Here is a 27,334-nt window from a genome sequence, read left to right on the forward strand (position 1 = left end):
CTTCAAGATGTGTGTTTAATATCTAGTGTGCACGAGGATCAGAGATAGCAAGTTTTGATATGACAATGATATCTGGAAAAATTGAATTCTGCAGAATTAAATAGAAAAAAAATTCAGCAATTTCTGATTTAAAACCTTATTGAAAACAGTCTCAGCTAAACTCGTAACCAAGAGATTACTACCCACGGATGTTTTTAGGCAGGGCTGGGGAGACATTTCAGCTAGATCAACTTGCAAAGGTATAACAAGCACTTGGGCATTCCCCTGTAGAATGCTGTAAACATCAAGAAGTTATTCTCTCCATTCTGCCCCACCACATTATCTAAGCTGTAGATCTCGACAGCCAAGAGAAACTGCTGAATCTTTTAGAAAAAAAATCACTGGACTAACCAGATACAAAATTCACAAACCAAAATCATATCTCATCCTTTTACTCTGCATAAAGCAAACCCTTCCTCTATGGTCCGGACTGAAGTCCGTTCTGTCAGGAAAGTATTCGATGTACTTTATCATTGTGTCCAGTGTTTACCATGGCCTCCCCTCAAGTACCTGAGCAGTTCAAAGGGATCCTCGTCTCCATTTTGGGACGAGCCAAATTGGCATGATTGGCGAGAACCTTGGTCATCTGGCACCTGTAAAATGCAACACACCTTCAATGCTACAGCAGCCTTTTGTAACTTTAGAATACAATATTGTCAAGTACAAAGTTGATCATTTGGCTGTGTATGCAACAGATATCTTGCATTCTTTAAAAGTTTAAATGTACAATCAACAAAAATAATTAGCAATTATAGTAACAGCACTGCGATAGGGTGGACGTCATTAAGCTGGAATGAGTTGAGAAGATTTACAAGGATGTTGCCAGGACTAGAGGGGCTGGGCTTCCGGGAGAGGCTGGGCAGGCTAGATCTTTATTCCAGGAGGTTGAGGGGTGATCCTGGGCATTATAAAATCATGAGGGGGAAATAGATAGGGCAAATGCAGTCTTTTCCCCAGAGTAGAGGAATCGAAAACCAGAGGACCTAGGTTTAAGAGGAGATGGGCAAGATTTAATAGGAATTGGAGGAACAACTTTTCCACCCCCCCCCCCACACACAGCGAGTAGTAGGCATTTGGAATGAGTTGCTAGTTGAGGCAGCTCCTGTAACAGCATTTAAGACACTTGGACAGATAAATAGATAAGAACATTTTAGAGGGATATGGGCCAAATGCAGGCAATTAGACTAGCTTACATGGAGCATTTTTGTCAGCATGGATGAGTTGGGCCAACAGTCTTATTTCTATGATTGTGCTGTATGATTATAACTAGTGTTGGGCATTCCAGCCAATGTTTACAAGTCTACAGGAGCAGAGGCATCTCAGCACACATCCAATTTAACAATATCTCTCACTATAGGAAATTCAGATGCTGGGTTCCAAGAAAAGTGCTGTAGTAACAATGAGTCAAGAAGCATCTCCAGAGAACATGGGTAGTGATGGTTTAGGAGCCTTCTACAGACTGATGGTGGGGGGTGGGGAAGGAGGGAAGAAAGAGAAAGGAAGCTGGAAGAGAGGCTGGACAAGGCCTGGCAAGTCACAGGAGGGGGGGGGGGGGGGGGACCTTTGACCAACCATTTACTCCTGACAAATCCTCCCACACCTGTAACCTGCCAGGATTTGTCCTTCCCCTACCCTCTTTCATCATTCTTTTCCCCTCATGTACAACCAGTCTGAGAAAGAACACGAACCTGAAACGTCACATGTCCAGGTTCTCCAGAGATGCTGTCCAACCCACTGAGTCACACCAGCACTTTGAATATTTCTTACTGCACAGTTTTTGGCTCTCTACACACCTTCAGAGTTTGTAGTTACTTAATACATGACCTCAAGTCATTCCGAGTTGACAGAACAGGACCGCTCCCTATTCCTTAATCCTCAACTTCTCCATTATTCAGCTGCCAGCCTTCACTCACCCTAGTCATCTTTCCTAGAAGATATTACTTGAGAAAATATTGGCAGAAGTAGGAAACCAATAGGTTTTCCTTGAAACGTAGTATAAACCACAATTAAAAAGAGACCAAAATTAAATAAAGGGAAGATGCAAACCACAAAAATGTTTTGTCATCCAATGATATTTGGATTTGAGTACACTCCTCTCCTTTGATGCACTATTGAGATGTTATAACCATATAACAATTACAGCACGGAAACAGGCCATCTCGACCCTTCTAGACCGTGCCGAACACATAATCTCTTCTAGTCCCATATACCTGCGCTCAGACAATAACCCTCCATTCCCTTCCATATAACTATCCAATTTATTTTTAAATGGTAAAAACGAACCTGCCTCCACCACCTTCACTGGAAGCTCATTCCACACAGCTATCACTCTCCGAGTAACGAAGTTCCCCCTCATGTTACCCCTAAACTTCAGTCTCTTAATTCTCAAGTCATGTCCCCTTGTTTGAATCTTCCCTACTCTCAGTGGGAAGATGTTATGTTGAGGCATGCCCCAAATTACACCCCTCCTCAACCCCTCATACACATACACCACCCTTTGGCTTTACATTTCACTCCTTTCTTTAGCCGACCCCCTCTGTATCATTGTCACCTCCAGCCTGTCACTTACTCCACCCATCTGCTAATCAAACCCCACCCTACCAATATCCACCCATCGAGTTCTTCCAGCACTGTATTTTGCAGCTGTTCTTTGATGCCCTTCAGAAAACTAGCAACTAATTACCCTAATATTTCCTCCTCTCACTCAGCATCTTTTTGTTTAAGTCTCCAAAAGCATTTGACATGTTTAAGAACACTGCACAAATGGGATTAGTGCATTAGACACACCAGACGTTGGATCCAATCTTTACAGGAGATCAAAACACCAGCTTACCGATGGCAAAGTATGCCTTGCATTTAGGCTCGCATACCCCAGGGGACCAAACCATTGTTCAAATGGTCTCTTGGTCATGTTCATGCCATGGAGCGGAGTCCATATACCCATGCCAGGTCTGAAAATGAATTGTGGCAGAGAGCTTAATCTACTTGATTAATTACAGGAACAAACAAAAAGCAAGCAATAAATTAAATTACAAGCTTCAGTCATAAACAATGTGCTGAAAACACTCAGCAGTGCTGGATGCATCTGTGGGAAGAAACAGTTGATGTTTCAGTTCCAAGATCCTTCAGAACTGGGAAAGAGAAACAGGTCAGTTTTCAGTATCAGAAAGTTGGAGGGATGCATAAAGAACAAAAAATCCCTGATAAGGTAAGACTAAATGAGCTAACGTGGTAATTAGAAAACCAACCTCCTGAATTGGCTGCATCTCCAGCCAACCTGTTACAGAACAGTTATAGTGAAGGCATCTATCCAGTGTGATGTCAATTTCAAGAAGCCACATAAACCAATCTGAAGAAAGGTCCCAACCCAAAATGTCACCTATCCACTTTACTTTACTACACAAGTTACTTTAAAAAAAACAAAAACAATCCCTAGTACTACTAGTTAGACAGCTTGGGCAATATTTTCAGATCAGCTAAGTGAAAACGTTGACAGACATCAACTTCACTCAATAATCTACTCATTGTTGCAAGAGTTTGTTTTGTGAGGGCACTGCTTGAAACATTAGTCTAAGCATGGGCCAAATTCTAGAAGAGAAAGACATTTGACAGCAAGCCATCATGGGGGTCTAATATTGGAATTATAGCCCCACAGATAGTTGTAATACAAGGTTAACCATTCCACTCCCCACCTACACTGCACTAATGCCTCAGGTCAATATTTGAGATTTTTTTAATTGGCTTCAGTGATCTTCCATCACAATGCAAGAGGCGAGTGATGTTTGCACAATGATCAATTCCCTTCATGGCTCTCAGCAAGCAAGCTGCAGACAGCATTCAGAGTGAGCTGCAAATGGCAGGCAATATCTATGCTGCTGAAGTATGGGACAATGATAATCTCCAATCAGAGGGAGTCTCATCACCCACCTTTGATATTTATCAGAATCACTATTGCAGATATCTCCATTATTAGCATCCAGGATTGTGCCACAACGAGAAACTCACATGGACCAACTATGGTGGCTATAAGAGTGGGTTGGACACTGGGCAATATGTGCCAAGTAATTCACATTCAAATGTCCAAATGAAAAAATAAAATCAATCCATCTACTAAACAAATCAGGATCATTCAATATTTTCACTTGGCTGAACGAATGAAATTCAAGATTCAAAATTCAAGAGAATTTATTGTCATGTGTCCCTGATAGGACAATGAAATTCTTGCTTTGCTTCAGCACAACAGAACATAGTAGGCATGACTATTCAGCCACATCATGGACATAGATTTCTTGATCGGTCTCCCATCCACAACCAAAAATCACTTGTACCACTGCCACAGTGCCTACAGCAGGTGAATGGGGGGCAAGGGAGTGGGGTGGTGGAAGAAATAAACAAACACTTTGAGGTTGTCCACCAAGTCATGCACCATTCAGACTCAAAAATGCATCTCAAGCTGTTCAACATTACTGGATCCCAAATTCTGAAACTCATGCCCCAGTGGGAATGTCTTCACCAGAATGACTGCAGCTGTTTAAGACATCATCTCAACACTATCCAAGAACATTGATTGACAGGCAATAAAAACTAGCGTTTTCAGCAGCACCCTATCGCAGTAAAATCAAAACACCATTACTAAGTGGCAAAGAGCAAAGGTCGCAGAAATCTAAGCAGCACAGACAAACAAGTACACTTCAGAGGAATTTTCCAGTTACACTCCCAGGGTTGTTAGTTTTGGCACTTTTCCAGTTACCACCTGCCTGAAGGCATTACAATGCAATGGGAGGAGTTACCCATCCTTTAGAATAGCATGCAGAGAAAATTGTTTTGGATAAATGGGGCGCAGAACAAGAAATCCAACCTTGAAATGAGATCAGGCATTCAATAGCAAAATGTTGAGGAGGCATGTAATGTAAAGAATGGTGGCAAATTAGGTCTTAATCCACCCCACACCCACTTTCAAAAGGTATGCCAATAAGAGATGGTGGAATGAAGCCCAGTTAAATGTGGTTAAGATAACCATTAATTATCCAAGACTAGCATTCCAAGTTGCTCACTCCTTTCCAATTGCTCTGCAGATTAACATTCATCTCCTAACAATATTTTACATACACTGATTTCAGGCTGTCCTCTTGCTCAAATGGTGGGTCCCAAGTATGAAGCGCCTTCCTCCATAGTCGGATCTGCTTATCCCAGGAGCGGCGGCTGTACTTCTTGTACTTATTAGGAGTCTGTGGGTGTATTCCTGGCACTCGGAGTCTCCTTTCAAAAGTAAAGGAAAAATATTTTCAACTCCATGTTGTTATAAAGTTAAAAAGCCAGCACTTGCAGGTAACAGCAATTGATTATCTCATCTTTATCACAGCTGCAGATCGCAACATGTAACTGAGCAGATCAAATGGTACTCCTACACAACTTGCCATTCAATCTTCATGTGCAACTCCGACAACAAAGTAGATGCCACATTACAGATTAGATAAGGAATCGGCTTGTTGGAGGGAAGATATTAACATTAGTGCTAGCTTAGGTACTCGTTCAATTTTCCTTATTTATTAAAAAATTAAAGACATTTTGAATCCTCAGGAATGTGAAAGGTTATCCTGTTCAACTGCAGATATAGTCATTTTTCTCCCACCCAATTTTGATATCTTATAACACAAAGTTAACCTACAGTGATCAAGATATAGGGATAGATATTTTAAAAAAAAGACAAAACAAGCTTTTCGCATCTGTTGATAAACAATCCATGTAATCAATGACCACAAAAGAAACATTCAAGAGACTTGAATTGCTACTGCAGTGCATCAAGGGCGGCACATGTTCAACATCATCCCAACCACTATTTTCCATGTCAGTCCCAGGTATCACAATTCCCCAGAAGTAAAACACAATAACGATTTTGTCATGCAACAGAATCTCCAACCAAAAGGCCCTTTATTTAAAAAATTAAAAAAAAGACTTGCTTCTGAACTTCTTGCTGATATCTTGGATAGGCAGGTGTGTTCTTCCCGTAATCGATCTGCTTCTGTCGTCTCTTCAGCACAGTGTCATCAGTTTCAACGTCTGCTGGCTCATATCCTACAGCTGCAGAGTCACAAGTCTGTGATGACAAACTCCAGCATCTGTAAATGCAGGGGAGAAACCACCTTAAATAGGCCTCAATTTCAAGCAACACATGTCAGATTTGTGCAGCAAAATACCATCTCGTTAGTTCTCACGGAGGCCTGGATCGCCTCAGCACAGAGGGAGAGCAGAGAGGGAAGAGACAATAAGACTTTAAGAATTTTGCCTTCCATCACAGCGAGGAGGTGCCTGGTGAACTCACTGTGGTGGATGTTAAATTTGTGTTTATTGTGTGTTTTGTTATTTTATTATATGTATGACTGCAAGACAACATTTCGTTCAGACCGTAAGGTCTGAATGACAATAAAGGATACTTTGACTTTGAATCAGCTTGTGTGGGAACCAAATGCATGTTCTTATTTTTTCCTCAAGTGATGGTATCACACAATAGATACGTCATGCCATTGATATTGTGCATGAAGTGTTCTGTGCCAACCGATTTCAAGCAACCGTGATGATACACTGACCTTTGCCACTGGTCACTATCAATATGAAGTCCCAGTGTTGATCTTATCCAGAGTCAATATTAAAAATAACAGTATTTACAGCTCAAATCACATCAAGTTCACTAGGACACCATGGACGATTTTTAAAGCATGAGCATCTCAAAGTGGTGTGAACATTTGTGCATGTTTGAGGTGGTATGTTAGCTATGCTAGCACGAGGACTTGACGATTGGAAGCCTCACACTTCATTCTGGAGAGAACGCAGTCAAATCATTCTCAGTTGGCTAATCAAGCTAAATACATTAGGAATGGTATTTGCCACCAAATAACCAGAGAAAGTTTAACCCAGGATTAGATGTGCAGGAGGGAAGTGCAGATGCTGGTTTACACTGAAGATAACTCAGCAAGACAGAGATACTCTAGCATTTTGTATCTATCCCCAGGATTAGATTTTGGCTCGGATGCAAGAACATTGTGATTTTGACAGAACGATGTCCTATTATGGGAAAGCGCCCGACATCAAAAGGAAAGCAAAAACACTAACTTTTACTCCAACCAAGTATAAAAAAAAAACCCCTTTCCCCTCCTCTCCCCCCCTTCTCCCCCCTCTCTCTGTTCCCTCCCTTTTCTTCCCTTCTCCCTCCCCCTTTTTCCTCCTCCCCTTCCTCCCCCCCCCCTTCTCTTCCCCCATTTCCTTGCTAAATGGAGAAGTGCAATTTTCCCCATTTCAACCACGTCAATGGCAGCAAAACCTGTTCCAACAGTCACCCTTACTCTGTGGGCATAACCAATGCTCTCTACTTAAAGTCAAGACATACAGTTTTTATTAAATACAGCAAGTGTTTGAGACATACTAACTTTTTCTCCCAGTTCCATCCTTGGTTGGGTTCAGTTTCTGTACCTACTCCAATGCTGGCTGTTCGTGGGGTATAAACTTCTGGCCTAATGAACAACATTTACAGGTTATATCCGAGGGGACAACAGCAAATTCTACCTTAAATAACTTATCAACATTCATAATGAAGCATTTTGGGGAAAAGTTTCAGATTCTAATTTTCTTTTCGAGTAAAGTTTTCCCAATATGTAGGGCTTGATACCCAGGTGTAATGAAAATGAAGTACCTTTCCGATATTATATACAGTGAATAGAACAAGTTCTGAATTACTCCAAGCTGCTGGAATTACAGTATCTATGCAGCCGCAATTTCTACCCCCACCCAAATTATCTTTTGCAAGTAGATTAGGATACATTTAGCCTTTTAAAAACAAACAGCAAACAAGCTCAAAAAGAAGGTACACAAAAATGCTGGAGAAACTCAGCGGGTGCAGCAGCATCTATGGAGCGAAGGAAATAGGTAACGTTTCGGGCCGAAACCCTTCTTCAGACTCCGAGTAACTCCGAGTTACAAGCACGATGATAAATGTGATATTAAGCTCAAAAATAAATCCTTTTCATGGAATACACCAGACGAGACGGAATTCCTCATCAACACTCAGGATATCCAAAGTTACCATACATTTGATTTGCCTTCACCTTACTTTGGATGCAAACAGAACCCTGTTGTAAAACAAGTAATATGTTGAGCTACACCATCACTGTCCAAAAAAAAAAATCTTCCCCTTTTTGGGGGGGGGGGGGGGGGGGGGGGGGGGGGGGGGCAGGGGAGAAAGTCACCAGCTTAGTTTTGTGAAACAGCATGGAAACATGCCCTTCAGCCCACCGCGTCCGTTCCAACCAACAATCCCTGCACATTAATACTATACTGCACACACTAGGGACAATTTACACTTATACCAAGCCAATTCCCAACTCAAACAACAATCTGAACTTTATAGCGTATTGCACCATATATACATACATTCAATGATATATGGACCCACTGATCTGTTCTGAATGTATTTATGCCTACAATATTCTGTTGTGTTGAAGCAAAAATGTCATTGTCCGATCTGGGACACATGACAATAAACTCCTGAATCTTGAATTAACCTACATACTTGTATGTATTTGGAGTTTCGGAGGAAACCAAAGATCTCTGAGAAAACCCATGGAGGTCATCGGGAGAACGTACAAACACCATACACACAGCACCCGTAGTTAAAAACAGTCTGAATCTTAACTTTTCAGTTTATAATTATTTTATCAGTCTTAACTAGTCATTACATCCATTGACCATATCATATTTGGATGAAGGAGGAAATACACTAAATCTATTGCCTGTAGGAGCGCCAGTCAAATAATAGCCAAGATGACAACAGTCATTCTCCAAATAGACTGTCCACCATCAATGGGGTGCACTAACCAAAATGACCAGTGTTTACAAAACCAGTAAGATAGACACAAAATGCTGGAGTGACCCAGTGGGTCAGGCAGCACCTCTGGAGAAAAGGAAGAGGTGATATTTCAGGTCGAGACCTTTCTACAAACTGAGAGTCAAAGGAGAGGGAAACTAGAGGCATGAACAAGAACAAATCAGAACAGGCACAAATGGCCAAGGAGCCCACAATGGTCCTTTGTTGGCTGTGGAGGAGGAGATAAAAAAGATATTCGAACAGTGAAACTAGCAGGACAACTAGGGTGGGGGAAGGGACAGTCTCTTAAGAGACTGGACATACTGCAGTTGTAAAAAAAAAACAAAAACTGGGGAAATGAAAGACATTAGTCCTTTACAAAATATAGAATTTTGGTCTGAAGAAGGGGGCCCCGACCCAAAACATAACCTGTCCATCCCCTTAATGGATGCTACCACGACCCAGCATGTTCCTCCAATACTTTGTGTTTTGCCTAGAATTCTACTTGTCTGCTGGCTTATGTCACTGCTGAGCTCCGAGTTGCAAGCACAATGATTAATATGATGTTAAACACAGGTGAAATAAAGAGTTCATCGTGAATATCTGGTTAGTTTTCAAACAAAAAAACATCCATGGATTTTTCTGGTATATTCAGAATTAGTTACATACTGATAATGCAAAAGCACACTGAAACATTCCTGATTAATACAATACATCATTTTAATACCTTTTCACTGCCCAGTGGGCAGGGTTAACTTCTGGCATTGCTGCCGCACCAATACTTCCAAAGTCCAGCCATGGAATGTGGGCATTTCTAATAGGGAGGCTGCAAAAATCCAACACATTTTTACATTAGTTTCTTGGGTGATATATAATTTTTTTTTAAAGGGGATAAGTTTAAATGTTAGGGGATCAGAACTGAAGTAGCTGCATATCAGTCAATTGCTGAAGATACTCAGTGAAGGGCAATGAGATGATAGTGTAAATTAACCGTTTATATAATTGGTGATGTAGGTAGGAACTACAGAACACCAGCATTTCCCAACTCTTCACCCACGGAGTCTGTCAAGTTGTACGACTGACTCATACAACAGGAACTGCTCACAATTCTTTTAAACTCCTGTCACCTGGAAAATGTTTTGCAGTCATCAAGTTTTAAACTGTCATCGAACATATAATCAAAAGGAGATGAAAGATCAGAACTCCACTATTTTACTGAATACATATTTTGAAGTAGATTTCACATAATACAAACCGCAAGAGCTACTCAGTCATCATCTTTTATCACAAATCTCTTTCTTGCTAACATTTATTAGTCCACATGCAAGATAGTAGGTGGCATAAGTGGAGGAGTCAAATCACTTGGAGTTGGTCACATTGCACAGAAACAAGCCCTTCTGCCCCACTTTATCAATAGTCACAAATTAGACTAATCCTTAAACTCTTAGAGAGTCAATAACTAATTCTGAGCCAGAAGAAAAATCAAGGTAATTTTAATAATTTCCCGTCTTAAAAGACAGATTTCATTAGCAAAGCAACAATTAAATTAAAACTACCCACTAGGTGGTAGCACTGCTTGAAATTACAAGGTTGCTGCAGATGAGTACTTTATGTGAAAAATTACTTCAACCAATTCATAACTCAACAACTGCCAAGCACAAAGATACCAAGCAGGACAAGGTCTAGGACCAGTATAACATCCAAGTGGATGGAGCAATCCACCCACATTCGATAACAATACACACAATTCACTCCATCTCAAATTGCTCAAGGAAACACTTGAACAGAAATAAGAAAAGTTTCTTTAGATACCCCATAACCCCTGCAGATAAATCTCATAAATAATGCATTATCAAGCGAGCCACTTTCAATGCCAGCAATCCCAATCTAAAAAAAAGTTAAATCTTGTTCATTATTTTTTATCCTGGTCTACCTTTGTCCCCAATCTTAAATACAAACTTAACAAGTTATTTTAAAAAGGCTTATCATTTAATGTTAAGTTAATTAAAAACAAAACAAAAAATAGATAACTAGCTGCTAAGTTCAAAGTCACTACAACCTCTCAGCATGAGGATCATGAGCAAAAAGGCTGGACTGCATTATAATGATTATTACTCCCTCCCTCTATCTTCTTCACCATTATTATTAAGTGAGAGCTGCAGCCTTTAAATACCATACCATCATCAAGGGGTGGGCTTTGACTCACAATTCAACCTATTGTGCTGCTTCACAATAAATGACAAGGGTCAAGAGTTTTAATTTCTTTCATGAAATTTGTCATAAAGACCTGAAGAGATATTAAAATGTATATATTGCACACTAAAATCATATCTCTTCAATGGCTGATCTTTAAAAGTGAATTTATAAAATGCACAATGTTAAGATTCAATTGTATCTCGTTAGATGTTTAACCCTTCCCTGGCACACACACACAAAATTCGGATGCTCTGCTCACATTTTAAAATTTTAACTTTGATTTGCAAACTGATTTTTTAATTTGTCTTACAGTGTTTAAAGAAAGTTAGTGAACTTTGAATGTAAAATGTTCTATTAGAATGCGGGTTCTATCTGAGCTAGATTAGTGCATGCTGGGATATCCAAAGTCCACAATCTTAACTTTCGAAGTGCATCCTAACTGAGAGAATTAGAGTGAGTTAATTAATATACTTCTTTCCTACAAGAAGTACTGTGTTGAAAGAACAATGGCATTTATAGATGATATATTTAGTGGGATCTTGTGACTCGCAACACAAAGCCTCTAGAATTACCTAAAATACATCTTCTCCTTTTAAGATGTCTTTAAAATCCACCTCCTTATTTCCTTCTTTGATTTGTATCTGATTTTTTAATCAGATTTTGCCCTTATGAAACCTCTTATGTTTTACTATGCTTGTAGTGCCATGTAATAATACAACTTATCATTTGCATTGTGGCATGTTACGGACTTGGATCTTTTCAGAGGTTTTTTTTTCCCAAGACACTGTAGTTAAAAGTGGATTACAGGAAACTAATTGACACTAAGGTATATAAACAAACAGGTGCTGGTTTACAAAAAAAACACAAAATGCTGGAGTAACTCATCAGGTCAGGCAGCATTCCTGGAGAACATGGATAGATGACATTCCAGGTCAGGGCCCTTTTTCCGACTCCTTCAGTCTGAAGAAGGGTGCCGACCCAAAACGTCACCTATCCATGATCTCCTCCAACCTCATCTACTGTATCCGGTGTTCTCGGCATGGACTCCACTCCATCGGCGAGACCATGAGCTGACTGGACAACCATTTTGCTGAACATCTATGCTCAGTTCGCCTTGAGCTATGTGATCTCCTGGTTGCCAAACCTTTTAATTCCCCTTCCCATTCCCATTCTGGTCTTTTTGCCCTGGGCCTCCTCGACTGTGAGAGTGAAGACAAATGCAATTGGATGAACAGCACCTCATATTTCACTGTGGTGTGTATTTTGATTTCTCTAATTTCAAATAACCCCTGCAATCCCCCTCTCCGTTCCTCCTTAGTCGTCTTGCAAATTTCACTGTTCTTATCCCTTCATTTTCACCTCCTCCTCAGGTGGTTCATTGTGGGCTCTTTGGCCATTTGAGCCTTCTCTGCTTTGTTTTGTACCTTTTCACATCTCTAGTTTCCCTCTCCCCTGACTCTCAGTCTGAAGAAGGGTCTCGACCTGAAAAGTCACCTTTTCCTGTTCTCCAGGGAAGCTGCCTGACCCGTTGAGTTACGCTAGCTTTTTATGGCTTTCTTCAGGGATGCTGCCTGACCTAATGTATTACTCCAGCTTTTTGTGGCTTTTTTAATACTAAGGTATAACAGGTTAATTACTATATTGTATACCTTTTCAGCAGACTAGTCTTTCTGTATGTTGTGTGTAAGGCTGCATATTTGTATCAAATTAGGAATAGCATTATGTTGCTATTCATGACCACTGAAAAAATGGACTAATCACATCCATTTCAAGAGGGACCTTTCCTGGCAGCAAACAAGACCTGGGTGAAGTTGCTTTGAATTCATTGATATCACACAATGAAGTGTAAATGTTGGCTACAACTAAATTTCACTTCATCTGGCCCAATATGCTCCCAAGTTTGGATTAGTTGTTGCCAAGGTTAGGACCTTGAAGTGGAAATTCCAGCCAGGTAATTCAAGCTTCCATGGAGTTGTGTAATTGTTCTGCTCTGCATAATCACGGATACCCTTTGTAATTTATTTTGAAGTTATTATAAATTACCGTGTAATGATCTGGAGCATATTTAAATAATATGAATTATTCAAATTGAGGAAAAAATGAAAACTTTCAGATGATAATTATACCCTGAATCAATTGTCTAACTATTCCGAGTTCATCTCCTTTCCCTCATTCAAACCTTCGCTTCTCTCTGCAAGACTCTGACTGTCAATATGGATAGTTCATTGGTCATGATTAGCTCCCCTTCACTTGAGCCAACCATAAAAAAATCTTGGTCAACCTTTTCTCCACTGTCTCTAAAACTTTCTTGGCTCTCTAATGTGTGGTGCCTAGAGTAGAATGCACAATTTGAACCGGGGCAAAACCTTGGGACTATATTTATGAAGGCCAGAAATCCACATGCTTGATTAACTGCTTTGTTGAATGTTCTTGGATATTCAAAACTCAGGTCCCTTCCATCGTCACCTTTTTAAAATTATAACACTTGGCCTGATTTTGTTTAACTCCCATTTTTTTCAACCAACTGACACCAGCCTCAAATATTTTGGCTGCCAGGAATGATGCATTAAAGATAATGCTCAATGGCTCAATAGTTCAAAGGTACTTTATTGTTATTCCCTTATCATACACTGTAAATTGCTCGATTGTAATAATGTATTCTCTTTCTGCTGACTGGATAACACGCAACAAAAGCTTTTCACTGTACCTCGGTACAAGTGACAATAAACTAAACTGAAGTAAAAGCTCACAATCATGAATAAGTCTAAAAGTGCAATGATTGTAGTGTAAAATTAGTAGATTTGACCGAGGCAGTGTACAAAGAGTCGCCATCTTGTGCCCTTCGTGTTTCAAGTTCTTAAAAGTAGAATCTAATCTTGACCTTAAAGGCCCATTGAGCTGCACTGAGTCGTTGTTGCAGGGGTCGGTCTTGCCTGGCGATGCTGTTGAAGTCCTCCACTGCGGCTCCACCACCCTGTGCTGTTGCAGCTGCCTCCTGCCTCCTGCCTCTGCACGCTCGGCCTCTGCGGTTCTCAATCCACATGATCCCCAAACTCCTGCAGGGCCTCCAGCTGCCCACTCCATGGACACATTAACCCGCAAACTCATCATCCCCTCGCCTCCCGCAGTGAAAGCCTTTAGCTGCAGGATTCTATTATACATAAAGTCCAAGACATTGTAAGCAATAAAAATGCCTTGCATATCTAATGCATTCCAAGGCCCTCCATCTGCATGCTTTGTCATTGTGGAGAAAACAAGTCCTAGTCATGAGAGTAGGGTATGGGAAGAGAGTCCCTAAAATTGGACATGTCACATTGGGGTCAAAACTCAAGAGTTGTATGGGAACATTGGGCGACCATTGGTCATTATTTGCTGTTGGGAGGTGGTGGAGAGTGGTGAGATTGGGAGTTGCCATCAGGTGGGAAAGCAGTTGCGGATCTGACGGAGAACCAAAATGAGATGTACATTTTTAGCATTGGGGAGATTACTTAGACCCTGTGTCCATGTTGATATGTGCTATTTGGCCCAGCCCTGCAATACTAGCCTGAACATGTCAATGAAATTCATAAACATGGTACCCAAATGTGATTGCCATTGTGCAGATCTGGTTGATAGTGTGTCATATATAAGAAATAACTTAAAGCAAAATCACATACAGGGATCAATGCACTAAATTCCAGATTATGTTTAGCAATGCGGCAATAGTAATGAAAACTCCCCACCTTCTACAGGTGCACGGTAGGGAGTATTTTGCTTTGTTCCATTGTGACCTGGTTCGGGAACTCGAAAGCCTTGGATCAACGGGAATTCCAAATGTAGTGGACACCTCCCCGCCCATCTTGGGTACTGACATCCCCACCATGGAAGGGATCTATAGGAAGCGCTGCCTCAAAAAGGCAGCCAGCATCACGAAAGGCCCACATCACACTGGCCATGCTCTCATTTCACTCTTACCACCTAGAAAAAGGAGAAGGAGTCGGAAATCTGTGACCACTGGGTTCAAGAATAGCTTCTTCCCAACAACCATCAGGCTCTTGAACGCTAGACCACACTAACCTATGACCTGTGGACTGTCTTCGGTTGCACAAAGAACTTGCACTAAGAACTTTAGATATTAATGGGGTTATTCATTTATTAAAGTTTGTTTATCATAAATTATTTACGTGTATTTTGTCACAGGCCCATTAAGCAGCTACAAGTTCTATTGTCTATGCATATGACAATTAAACACTCTTGACTCTTGAATTTGTTTTCAAATTAAATTTCATCCAGAAGCACAAATAATATTAACAAATGTGACAGCATTTCTTGATTATGACCACATTTTTAATCTGCCATATGCCCATTCATCCCAACTGTCCTTTTACTCTTGAAGTCTTTACCCATCTTCCAGTTCATTCATTATTTTTCCTAATTGTGTATCATGTGCAGGTTTTGAAATTGTGCCTTGAGGTCACATTTCAATTCCAAGCCACTAATGATTCACTGTGGAGGTTTGCCAGATAGGTCCCCGGTACGGCACTAGGTCAACTAGTACTGGGTCCAAGTTGGCCCCCGAGACCATCTACACTTCCACCTGCCTGGGCAGGGACACCAGCATAATCAAGGACCCTGGTTACTCCCTCTTCTCCCCGCTTCACTCAGGCAAGAGGTACAGAAGTTTGAAAGTGCATACCTCCAGATTCAGGGGCAGTTTCTTTCCAACAGTTATCAGGAAACTGAACGGTCCTCTCATCGGCTAGAGTACGGTCCTGACTTCCCATCTATCCCATTGGAGACCTTTGATCTGTCTTTAATATTATAACTTCCACTGAATGTGTATCCTTTATCCTATATCTGTGCACTGTGGACAGTTTGATGGTATTCACATAGTATTTTCTCTGACTGGATGGCAGGCAAACAAAGCTTTCAGTTTACCTCGGTACACAAGACGATAATAAACTAAACTAAACTAAACTAAACTAAACTAAACTAAACTAAACTAAACTAAACTAAACTAAACTAAACTAAATAAACTAAACTAAACTAAACTAAACTAAATAAACTAAAGAGAGTTTAGAAGAATCAGAGGAAATATTATCAAAACACACAAAGTTCTGAAGCAGTTTGATACACTGTATATGGGAAGGATGCTTCCCCTGACTAGGGGGGTTTAGAATGAGGGGAAATTATACTGGAACCTGGAGTAAAGAACAAAGTCACCCTGTCACCCAGCATCTAATGAGTTAAAGAAATGGATCATAAAGAAGGATCAACAATTTAAGTCGAGATCTTACATTCTTATACAAGACCTTTATGTCTGAGATGAAGAGAAATGTCTTCAGTCAGAACATGGAATCCCCATGGAATTTCTCCACAACAGTGGGTTGTGGGGGCTAAGCCACTAAATGTGTTTGAGAAAGGAATAAAGTGAACAGCCACAAATATATCAAATCGTGCCAGTGCAGAGTAGGGACATGGCATTGAGGTATAGGATCAGCTACGATTATATTGAATGATGGAACAGGCCAAGTTCTTACTCCAATTTTCTTAAAGCAAAATTCAGAACATTTTGGGGAAGGTAATAAAAATATCTTGAACAGATCCTTTTCATTTTATCAGGCTGCGTTGGATTTGAGCGTACAGTATATTCTAGAGTTGAACGGCTGATGGAAAAACTCCTTTCCCTGAATATTGCTCTTTAGCTGAAATCGGGACTTTGCAGCTCAATTTTTGTAAATCATGACAAACTAAGGAAAGATACCAAGGATTTGAACAGAATACGATTGAAATTGAAAAACGAGAATTAAAAATAGTAAATAGTAAATACTATTTATAAATAATAAAAAAAGTAAATAGAGTAAATCGGGGGATGGCTGGCTACAAATGCTTAGAGATTAAAGAAAGCAATTGAGGCAAGTACAGGCTTTAACCATTCTGAACTGCTCTAAAATTAGGATTAGCATGGAAGATGTTGCCACAGCCACACTCAGCAGGTCAGACATCATTTCTGGAAAAATAAATTGTGTTAACATTTCAGGTCATTGAGTCATGGAGTCATCGTGCAGACAGCACAGGAACAGGCCCTTTGGCCCAACTCATCATTGCCGACCAAGATGCCCCGTTAAACTCGTCCCATTTTCCCGTATTTGGCCCATATCTCTCTAAACCTTTCTTATCCATGTTTTTGTCCAAGACCATTCTTAAGAATTTCACCGTCTGCAACTTAAAAAATGCTTGTTTTGTTTTTAACTCGTGGCAGTTTCAATGGAGCATCTTCATCCTGAAACATTAACTCCGATTCTCTTCCCACAGATGTTACCTGATCTGAGCGTTTCCAGTATTTTACATTCACACATCTGATCTCGAGCACTTGCAGCTTGTTGATTTTCAAAGCAATTAGGAAGTTACACAAGCCAAACGTTATGCAAAATGGAGAAGAAAGAATGTAAAATATTTTGAGGAGGAATATTTTGATAAATTTGAGGCATTAAGGAACTGGGAGCCAAGACACATGAGGAAGTTCAAAGATCATAATGGGTGTGCCATAGGTTATTGAAATTTGGATCAATCTTTCTGTTAATGCAAGGATGACTGAGAATAATAGAATATGTAGTCTAATAATTGATAGTTTACAATTAAAAACACAGGATTAGGTGCTACACCAATTATTTTTCAGCACCCTTGGTTCCAGAGCCTTGCCGTAATTTGTGTTTTGCTGGACAAACAACGGTCACAGGCTTTGGGGCCGAGATACTGGCCCACAAAGCCAGCCGTGGAAGTCGGCTATGGGAATGGATTTGCCGGGTCTGGCTGGGCCAGAGTTCCAGGGCCCTGGCCACAAGGGGCAAATTCAACCTGCCAATTGCCATGGAAGTCCCGATGATGTTGAGATCGGTTTCCTCAGCCGGCCTGGGCACCACATTTTCGGGGGAGCTCCAGGGGGATTACAAGTGCGCTGTTATAATTTTGTCTGGATTAAAGGAGTGCCCGGACCATCTGTTGCTGGAAAATCGGTGGTGGTTCTGTATTGGGATCTCGAAGAATATCTTCAAATAACATTGGCGAAAATTGGTGGCTGACACTAAATGTGATTAATGTGATTAATGTTATGATTAACAATAGTTTCAGTACTTTTCTCCTTCATCGTGATAAAGACAATGATTTGTACCAGTTTCACAGACACATATCTTGCCCATCTACCTATCTCGAACACTGAGGAACAATTTGACATGTGAAGATTCAATTACTGCTGGACACATGTTGATGTAATTATTGCAAGTTTAGTAAATGACAACTGTTTATTAGCTCTGAATTTAGACGATTTAATTGTTTGACCATATCACAATGTTAATGAACTTTGGTCAAACCTATCTTATTCCAAACAAAGTATCCTCAGTGCCAAACTAACTATTTTATTTTTCTTCCTCAAAGATCACTGATACTCCCGTGATCACTCCTGTGACTTTCAGTCTGAAGAAGGGTCTTGACCCAAAACATCGGCCATTCCTTCTCTCCAGAGATGCTGAGTTACTCCAGCATTTTGTGTCTATCTTCGGTTTAAACCAGCTTCTGGAGTTCCTTCCTACACATCACTGAATCTTTTTTTGGATAGACATGGTAGCCCCATTGTTTCTTCATTCAATTAGTTTATTCTTCTTTGATAAACAGTCTGATGTTGTATATCACAGTAGATAAGCTTAACCAAATTAGGACAACCTGTTCTGATCAAATTTGCAGAAAACCCTGGTGAATGATGTAACACAAGGGACTGCGGCTGCTGGGTAATAAAATGCTGTATTAACTCATCGGGTAAGGCAGTATTTCTGGAGGACATGCATAGGTAACGCTTTGGGTCAATACCCATCAGTTTAATTGTAGGGGAGATGACTGGAAAGGAGGTGGGGGCAGTTGCTGGTTTAAACCGAAGGTAGACACAAAATGGTGGAATAACTCGGCGGGACAGGCAGCATTTTTGGCTAGAAGGAATGGGTGACTTTTCTGGTCAAGAACCTTCTTCAGACTTCTTCAGATCTTCTTCAAGACTGAGTGGCGCAGAGCCTGGAAAAATGCCAACACCAACAACGGAGAGGCTCTCACAGACCTCACAGTGAAACCACCGGGTTTTGACCTCCATCACATGCAATGGCTAACCCTGAGCGGAATCTGCACCATCCATGCAAGAACAGTCCACCACCTGCATAAGTGGGGGATGACAGACAGCCCTGCTTGCAACTGCGGACATCTAGACCAGACCATCCCACACATCGTGAGTGACTGCTCCCTGAGGCATTTCCTTGGTGGCATCAAAGCCAGTAACTGATGCTGTCCTGTCCTGGCTGTCTACCCTTGATCTACAACTTTAGGCTGTGCACGCCATGCACAAGAAGAAGTGATAAGTGGATACAAGTGAAGGGTTTTAATTGGCAGATGGGGAGACAAAGGGCAGGGATGGAGTGAAGACAAAAGATAAAGATAAGGAAAGATAAGGAAAGAAGAGGAGTGAAAATATGATGCCAGAGGAAGGCACTTATTGAATATTGTGCCAGTTATAACAACTAGCAACATTTTCACCGGCATAGAGTCATACTCTTACTTCATGCACCTGTGCAGAAACTTGAGTTACTATAATAATTGAAACACATGGAATTGCAGATGCTGGAATCTTAGGCAAAACCGAAAGTGCTGGAGTGACTCAGCATTCCTTCTCTCGAGAAATGCTGCTTGTCCTGCTGAGTTACTCTTTTGTCGCTAACTTTGGTGTAAACCAGCATCCACAGTTCCTTCCCACACATTATTTCAGCTAAAGTTGTTCAAAATTCTCCCATAAGAAATCTTTCCCTTTAAATTTCATATTGACTATCAACTTTGATGACAGTCCCTAGTATTCTGATGGTGATCAAATATCCCATCATTGTGGTTCCCCCTTGATTGCTGATGCTCATCTCACCTACACCCCTGCTTCCTCTGCCTCAATGTTCATGACAGCATTTAACTAAATCTCGCGACTTAAAACTGTGCTCATGAAATGTATCAATTTCCAGTTACCCCGTTGTAATTTCCTCAGCCCTGATTTAACATCTTTTTCCACAAATGTATATGAGGACCAATTTATGATAATAATTTTTCAAGCCAAGATACCGTTTGAAAGTGTTGGTAGACACAAATTGCTGGAGTAACTCAACGGGACAGACGGCATCTCTGGAGAGAAGGAATGGGTGACATTTCGGGTCAAGACCCTTCTTCGGACTGATTTTTAGAAAGTAGTTTACTTTTCAAAAGGAGTATAATGATGCCCTGTGGTGAACCTGCATGAGAGGTGTGTGCATAAGCTGCTCTCTAAATATTCTACTTTGGGACTCCACCATTCCAGAAGCCAAGGTAAGTTTTAATTTTACAAGAATGATCCCAGGAATGAGTAGGTTAACATATGATGAGTGTTTGATGGCACTGGGCCTATACTGGCTGGAGTTTAGAAGAATGAGGGGAGACCTCATTGAAACAAACAGAATAGTGAAAGGCTTGGATAAAGTGGATGTGGAGAGGATGTTTCCACTAGTGGAGAGTCTAGAACTCAAGGTCATAATTTCATAAGTAAAGGACGTTCTTCTAGGAAGGAGGAGGAGGAATTTCTTTAGTCAGGGTGGTGAATCTGTGGAATTTTTTGCCACAGAAGGCTATGTAGGCAGTCAGTGGATATATTTAAGGCGTAAATAGATAGATTTGTGATTAGTACAGGTGTCAGAGTTCATGGGGAGAAGGCAGAAGAATGGGGTTTCTAGGGAGAGATAGATCAGCCATGATTGAATGGCGGAGTAGACATGATAGGCAGACTGGCCTAATTCTGCTCCTATCTCTTATGAATTAAAGAAAATATATTTTACTTTTTGGTCTCACGGCAGAGCGAGATGTCTGTCAGGGAATGTTGTCGACTGGCCCATTCCAGGAGCACATGCTTTGGTGCAGCCAATGCAAAGGCTCTGTGGGGTAGGACCATAGTCTAGGGTCCTGGACATTGAGGGGCAGAGTCCGTTGGGAACAAGGGATGGGATTTCACCCCATGGAGCAACATGAGTAGCAGTGGTGTATTTTTGAAAGGGATTTTGTATGTTCTCCCTGTTACTGCGTGGGTTTTCTCCAGGTGCTCCTGTTTCCTCACACACTCCAGAGCAGTAGATGTTTGTATGTTAATTGGCTTCTATAAATTGTAAATTGTCCCTTGTGCGTCGGAGATACTAGTATATGGGCGATCGCTCGTTGGCACGGATACAGTGGGCTGAATGGCCTGTTTCCACGCTGTGTCTCCAAAGTCCAAAAGTATGAGCACTATTGAATGCATAGAAAATGTATGAGGAGTTTTTGGAGTTTTTATTTTGTATATATTTTTTATTTTGAATGCAGCTTATTTTTGATTATATCAATTGCACACACTGCTTTATTAATAATAATAAATAATAATAATCTTTATTGTCATTGTACAAGACAACAAAATTTTGTTGGAGCAGTCCTCCAGCTGCACAGGAATATGAATATAGAAATACGTTTAAAAAAGAACTATTAAAAAAATTTAGACTATAAACATATAAGAGTATGGGTGGGTGTATGAGAAAGAGGGGGGGAATCAGTGTGGGAGGGGATAGAGTTCAGTAGTGTCACAGCTCTATGGTAGAAGCTGTTTTTTAGTCTTGTCGTGCAGGCGTTCAGTGTCCTGTATCGTCTTCCTGAGGGCAGGGGGGTGAAGAGGCAGTGTCCAGGGTGTGTGCTGTCTCTAATGATGCCCTTGGCCCTCCGGATGCAGCGGGTCCGGTAGATGTCCTCCAGTCTGGGGAGCTGGGTGCCAGTGATCCTCTCAGCAGTCTTAATGACGCGTTGGAGAGCTTTCCTGGTCTCTGCGGTGCAGCCAGAGTACCATACTGTGATGCAGTATGTGGGAACTGACTCGATGGCTGACCTGTAGAAGCTCACCAGCAGCTGTTGTGGGAGACGTGCCCTCTTCAAGCACCTCAGGAAGTGAAGCCTTTGAAGTCCTTTCTTGGCCGTCGCCGTGATGTTGACGGTCCAGGTCAGGTCGTGGCTGATGTTGACCCCGAGGTACCTGATGTTCTGCACAGCCTCCACTGTCTCGCCGTTAATGGTGATGGGCTGATGGACGAAGGTCTTCGGTCTCCTCCTGAAGTCCAGGATCATCTCCTTTGTTTTTGCTGCGTTGAGGATCAGGTTGTTCTCACGGCTCCAGCTCACCAGGTTCTCTACCTCTGTCCTGTAGGCGGCCTCGTTGTTACTCGTGATCCTGCCTACCACGATGGTGTCATCTGCAAACTTTAATATGGTGTTGGCCTCGTGGGTGGGTTTGCAGTCGAGAGTGTAGAGGGAGAAGAGGAAGGGGCTCAACACACAGCCCTGTGGTGCACCGATGTTCAGGGTGATGCTGGAGGAGACCTGCCTCCCCATGCGTACAGTCACATTTCAGCAGGCCATGATGTTTGTGAGATTGTAAGACAGCAGAAAGTCACCAAACTCCAATGATCAAGAGTCAATAGTGTTTTATTGCCATATGTCCCAGATAGAACCATGAAATTCTTACTTGCAGCAGCACAACAGAATATGTCTAGTCAAGTTTTATTCATCACTTCCACACAAAGTGCAGTGAAATGAATTGCAAAGATTTGTCACTTGCACATAAAGTGCAGTGAAATGAACTGTAAAGATAGTACTCTGTGAACAATATAATAAACAAGATAATATTTAAATATACTGTTTAAGGGAAGGAGCTGCAGGAGCAGCATATGCTGCTTTAGCTATAAGATCTTTGCTTTAGACTGAAGACATATTTTGTATCTACCCTTTGTCGAAGGGGAACTGAGACCTGATTGACACTCATCCTGTCCAATCATGTGGGCGACTGAGCCGCAGCCAATCGGCGCCGCCGCTGGGGAGGCAGGTCCCGCCCCCGTGACGCATAGGAGGAATCGGGCCGCGATTGGCCGCCTCGGATAGCAGGGCTGGCATTGGCTGCTGGGGGTTCGGCGTCACCGCGGGAGATTTAAAATCCACCAGAAGCCGGAAGTGAGCGGTGGCGGCGGCGACAGCGGGGGCTGCAGCGGGTCCTTGTGTGCTCGTTCACTCGCAGCAAGAGGGTGGCTCTGGGCCCGGTCGCAGCCGAGGAGTGTGTTTAGTCCAGCCCAGCGGCGTCCACAGTCGCAGCAGATTTGCCTCGTACAGAGGGGAAAGCCTCTGCCCTGCGGGAGGTGAGGCTAAGTCGGCATAACATGAACTGGCAACTTAGAATAGCCTCGCTAAGATGCACAGGGTCTCTTGCCCCAGAGTTGGTGAATCGAGGATCAGAGGACGTAGGTTTAAGGTGAAGGGGAAACGATTTATAGAAATCTGGGGCGTAACGTTTTCACACAAAGGATGATGAGTTTATGGAGCAAGCTGCCTGAGGGGGTAGGTGAGGCAGGGACTATACTAACGTTTAGGAAACAGTTAGATTGGTACATGGATGGGACAGGTTTGGAGGAATATGGACCAAACGCAGGCAGGTGGGACTAGGGTAGCTGGGACATGTTGATTACTGTGTGCAAGTTGGGTCAATGCGCCTGTTTCCACATTATCACTATGACTATTAAGACATGAAAGATAGGCACAAAATGCTGGAGTAACTCAGTGGGACAGGCAGCATCTCTAGAGAAGGAATGGTGATGTTTTGGGTCAAGACCATGTGAGGGAGATCATGTCAAGTAGGAGTCGGAGGGAGCGAGATCATTTGGAGAGAAAAATTAATCTTCCTTCTCTGAGACGAAGGATCTAGTTAGAATGAGATCCTATTTGCTGGGAATTTGGGAAGGAAACCTAATGTCTTTCCTTTTCAAACAATGTAACTCTCGGCAAAAGGATCTAGAGTGAGATTGTGTGTCATGTTCTCCTGAGATGCTGACTGATATGCTGAGTTACTCCAGCACCCTGGGTTGTCTCTGGTTAGCGTGGGATCCTGTTTACTGGAATTTTGGGAAGAAAAGGATAAATGAAAGCTTTTTGTTTGTTGTGAGTTAGCATGAGAGTGAGAAAGGGAGACTTAATCCTGTTTACTAAAAGGCAGACTGAGTGAAGAACTCAATCCTCATTACTGGAAGTAAGGCTGAGAGGAACATCCGCTTTATGTGACATTAGACAGCTTGAGCTGGAGTGAGGCTAGATCTGTTCTTGTTGGGAATTATAGTGTGAGAATGAAGCAGCCTAGATCTTTTTTTGCTGGGAGTTATGGTGTTGGCGAGGGGAAGAGAGTAGTTGCTTATTTTTCTAGGGAGAATGGATCAATGTCCACTAGGAAATGGGGCTCAATTTGCTTTCTCTCAGGGCTTGAGTTGAGACGTATCAGCAACAGCAACATCTTAATGGGAGGTTGGGTTGAGAAAGAAAGTGAAAAATATTGGATGCTGCCAGCTGCATTGATCAGTATATGCAGTGAACTTTCCGCAGCAGGAGTTGGGAAGAGGCATTTAAGATCTTTTTTACTTTTAGGAATGCGTGTGTGAGAGGAAGAATCCATGCCTCTGGTGTTGGATGATGGAAGCAAATGATTATCTTTACTATGTGGTGGTAGAGTCTACTCTCTTGTGCCCTGTTGACCATTTGCTGGGTTCTACATGCAAGCCATTTACAATCTCTTTGAGCCATACTTATGCAGGTATCTTGCAGTTGAAAGTCTTGTAAATTAACTTCAGCAGTTTTTCAGAGGTAAGTGATGGTACAATGAAAATCTTTTTGCTCCATTTTAGCTGCTTTGTAAAAGTCACTTGCTGACTAATTTTGCATGGCATATTGGCTTAATGGTGTCAACCAATTGGAGTTTACAGCTGTGTGTTCTTGTCACCCAATGCTAAATATTTCTGCCTTTCTTTTTTGAATAGACTGTATCTCCATATGTGGGATGTATGTGTAGGTGATGTTGGGGAAGAATATTTGTTATTACCCAGTGATGGTGAGCAGCATTCTTGAGCTGCTGCAATTGAAATGGTGGTAATACCCTATATTTGGCAAGGGTCTTTGAAAAGATGCATAAATTATAATTAACGACAATGAAATTTGAAAGGAACTTGGGAATGATGTTCTCTTGTATATTTGCTGTTCAGGTACTACCAGTGTTAAATGTAAATGTGCTACATAGCAGTAAACAGCAGGCTAATATGCTTCTTTTTCATATGACCTGTTCTCATGATTACAGTGCATGTGAGATTTTGTGTCCCTTTTGCTGTAAGGTGTCTAGTATCTGTTCATTCATCATCTGAGCTTAGCATGGGTAGGCTGTTTGACTAAAAAAAAACCCAACAACCCACAAACTCAGTCGTGTCCTCGCTGAGATGTGCACTTTATTTTCCAGTGAAGGTTCCCATGTTATTTGCCTTATTTCTTATAAGCCTTGCCTGAGGAACAGGTGAATCATCACTGTCACTCTCATTACTGATCATGTTCAGTATCTTGGCTTCTGTCATTCTCTTCCAAAGTGGATTCTCATTTACTCACTGAATCATCAAAGCAATGATCTTATTAACATTCATTTTTAATGTTTTTTATGCTCTGCTAAGGCCTTAAAGTTGATTTTTTTTTAGATTAAAAAAAAAACACAACTATCCTTGCTCCACCTCGTAACCTTTGAGACTGAAATCATGCAACCCCCATTATGACACCAGCACATATTTCCACATTTTGAAACTTTACGTAGTGATTATTGTGCATATGCACTTTGTGCTAGTTCAAGGAGCTGGGTGGGACAATATTGGCTGCCTGCTTCCATAATCTGGTTAGTGTATTGCCCGAAGAGTGTAAACTTTATACAGTTGTTGGGTGCATATGATGACCTTGCTTCATTTATTGAAGCGAGTTAGATTGTGGCATGCACAACTTTTTATTACAAATGGGAAGTCAGAGCACTTTTGTGTTTTACTGATTTTTAGGTTAGGTTGCTAGTTGCACCAGACTGCTTTATACCAAAGTAAGGTAAACTGACTAGGGCCAGGAGCCATATGTTGGTAGAGAATAATGATCGCCAGCTGAGATGATGTAATTGATTTGATGGATTCTTGATTGTGACCAGAACCTAAGGTCCTCTCCCACATTGGTGCCTTCTTGGAGCCAGGTTGTCACCAGTCCAAGCCTGTAACTGGGTTCAGTAAGGTGAATATTTTTTTTCATGGTGACTGGCAAACTCTTTTGTTTCTCATGATGGTGAATGCTTGCCTTGAACTCTGAGCAGCTTAACATGGGATATGTGTAGTTATACATGGATGCTGCCTTTTGTGTTGAAGATCAGTTTGGGAAGGAAACTGTGTGCAAAACTAACTTATCTTCAATTGCACCTCATTTCAATTGCTCACTTTGAATCGATTCTGTAGTGTGGAGAATCATTGAATTATTATTGGGGCTTTGTCAAGCAATGAGCCAAGTTGATGGCCATGCCCACAACTGGGGAAGCATTACGTCTATCTATTTAATTAATCATAACTTCCATATTCCTTTTTCTATAAGATAGCACACCTGAGGAATCTCAAATGAAATCTCCATGCACTTTGCTTGTCCTCTTTCCAGATGTTTGGTGACTGTGTTGCGATGATGGATGAGTGTGAAGATGTTTCCATGGCTTTCAGTCCTGATTTCTGTCCGAACTATCGGCTGGACAGCATTAAGTTGCTCTCGGTTATCCAGGACTCCAACTCGTCCATGTCCTTCTCCCCGGAGCCTACAACGTCGCCTCTGCAGAATAATTCCCTCAACACGAGTAGCATTGGCTTCTGTGAAGGGTAAGCAAGCGAAGTGACAAACTTAATCCACATCAACTGAATGCTGAGGAAAGATCTTGTCTCCTTTCTGTATCAATGTCAGGGTGTGGAGGAAGGCCAAAAACATAATAATAATCTTCCAGTGTCTGGATTCAATGGGCAAATGAATATTCTTGGCAAATAAACTGAGTAATCCCTTTTACACTTTTCAGCCTGCTTCACCACCCAGAGACAGAAGCTCAGATGCAGCTGCAAAATGTAAAGGAACATGCTTGCTTTGTGTCATCCTCAGCATTGGGCCATAGTTACACAGCTCAACCCACCCGAGCTCTCCACATCAGTAAATCACTGTGGCATATTGCAAGGGCTGGAATCCATTTCCATTGAGATTGACTTAGTGGTATTCAGCCAGGAACAGTTGCTACGAAATGCTATGACTGAGGTGAAGAAGGGTCTAGTGCTGTGTCAAGTTGAGTTTATTGTCACA

General features: G+C 41.6%; 2 protein-coding genes across 4 annotated transcripts in view; one reads left to right on the forward strand and one right to left on the reverse strand.

Moving 5' to 3' along the window:
- Nucleotides 1-250: 250 nt before the first annotated feature.
- On the reverse strand, nucleotides 251-10,988 carry LOC129701461 (oocyte-specific histone RNA stem-loop-binding protein 2-like). Its single transcript, XM_055642652.1, has 7 exons — nucleotides 10,956-10,988; nucleotides 9,624-9,722; nucleotides 7,464-7,547; nucleotides 6,000-6,158; nucleotides 5,149-5,298; nucleotides 2,873-2,990; nucleotides 251-632 (listed from the first exon to the last, which is right to left on the reverse strand). Exons 2-7 carry the CDS (start codon nucleotides 9,659-9,661, stop codon nucleotides 510-512), a joined length of 672 nt encoding a protein of 223 aa, XP_055498627.1. The 5' UTR covers nucleotides 9,662-9,722; nucleotides 10,956-10,988; the 3' UTR covers nucleotides 251-509.
- Nucleotides 10,989-23,129: 12,141 nt separating this feature from the next.
- Nucleotides 23,130-27,334, forward strand: part of LOC129701462 (M-phase inducer phosphatase 1-B-like) — a 38,338-nt gene continuing 34,133 nt past the window's right edge. For 2 of the 3 annotated variants that reach the window (XM_055642653.1, XM_055642655.1), the window contains exons 1-3: nucleotides 23,130-23,319; nucleotides 24,593-24,808; nucleotides 26,657-26,868. In XM_055642653.1, coding sequence (XP_055498628.1) covers nucleotides 26,657-26,868 — 212 coding nt within the window. In that variant the 5' untranslated portion in view covers nucleotides 23,130-23,319; nucleotides 24,593-24,808. The remainder of the gene's footprint in view (nucleotides 23,320-24,592; nucleotides 24,809-26,656; nucleotides 26,869-27,334) is intronic. The other variant, XM_055642654.1, reaches the window with a different exon arrangement.

Source organism: Leucoraja erinacea, chromosome 11, assembly GCF_028641065.1.
Source record: "Leucoraja erinacea ecotype New England chromosome 11, Leri_hhj_1, whole genome shotgun sequence".
NCBI lineage: Eukaryota > Metazoa > Chordata > Chondrichthyes > Rajiformes > Rajidae > Leucoraja > Leucoraja erinaceus.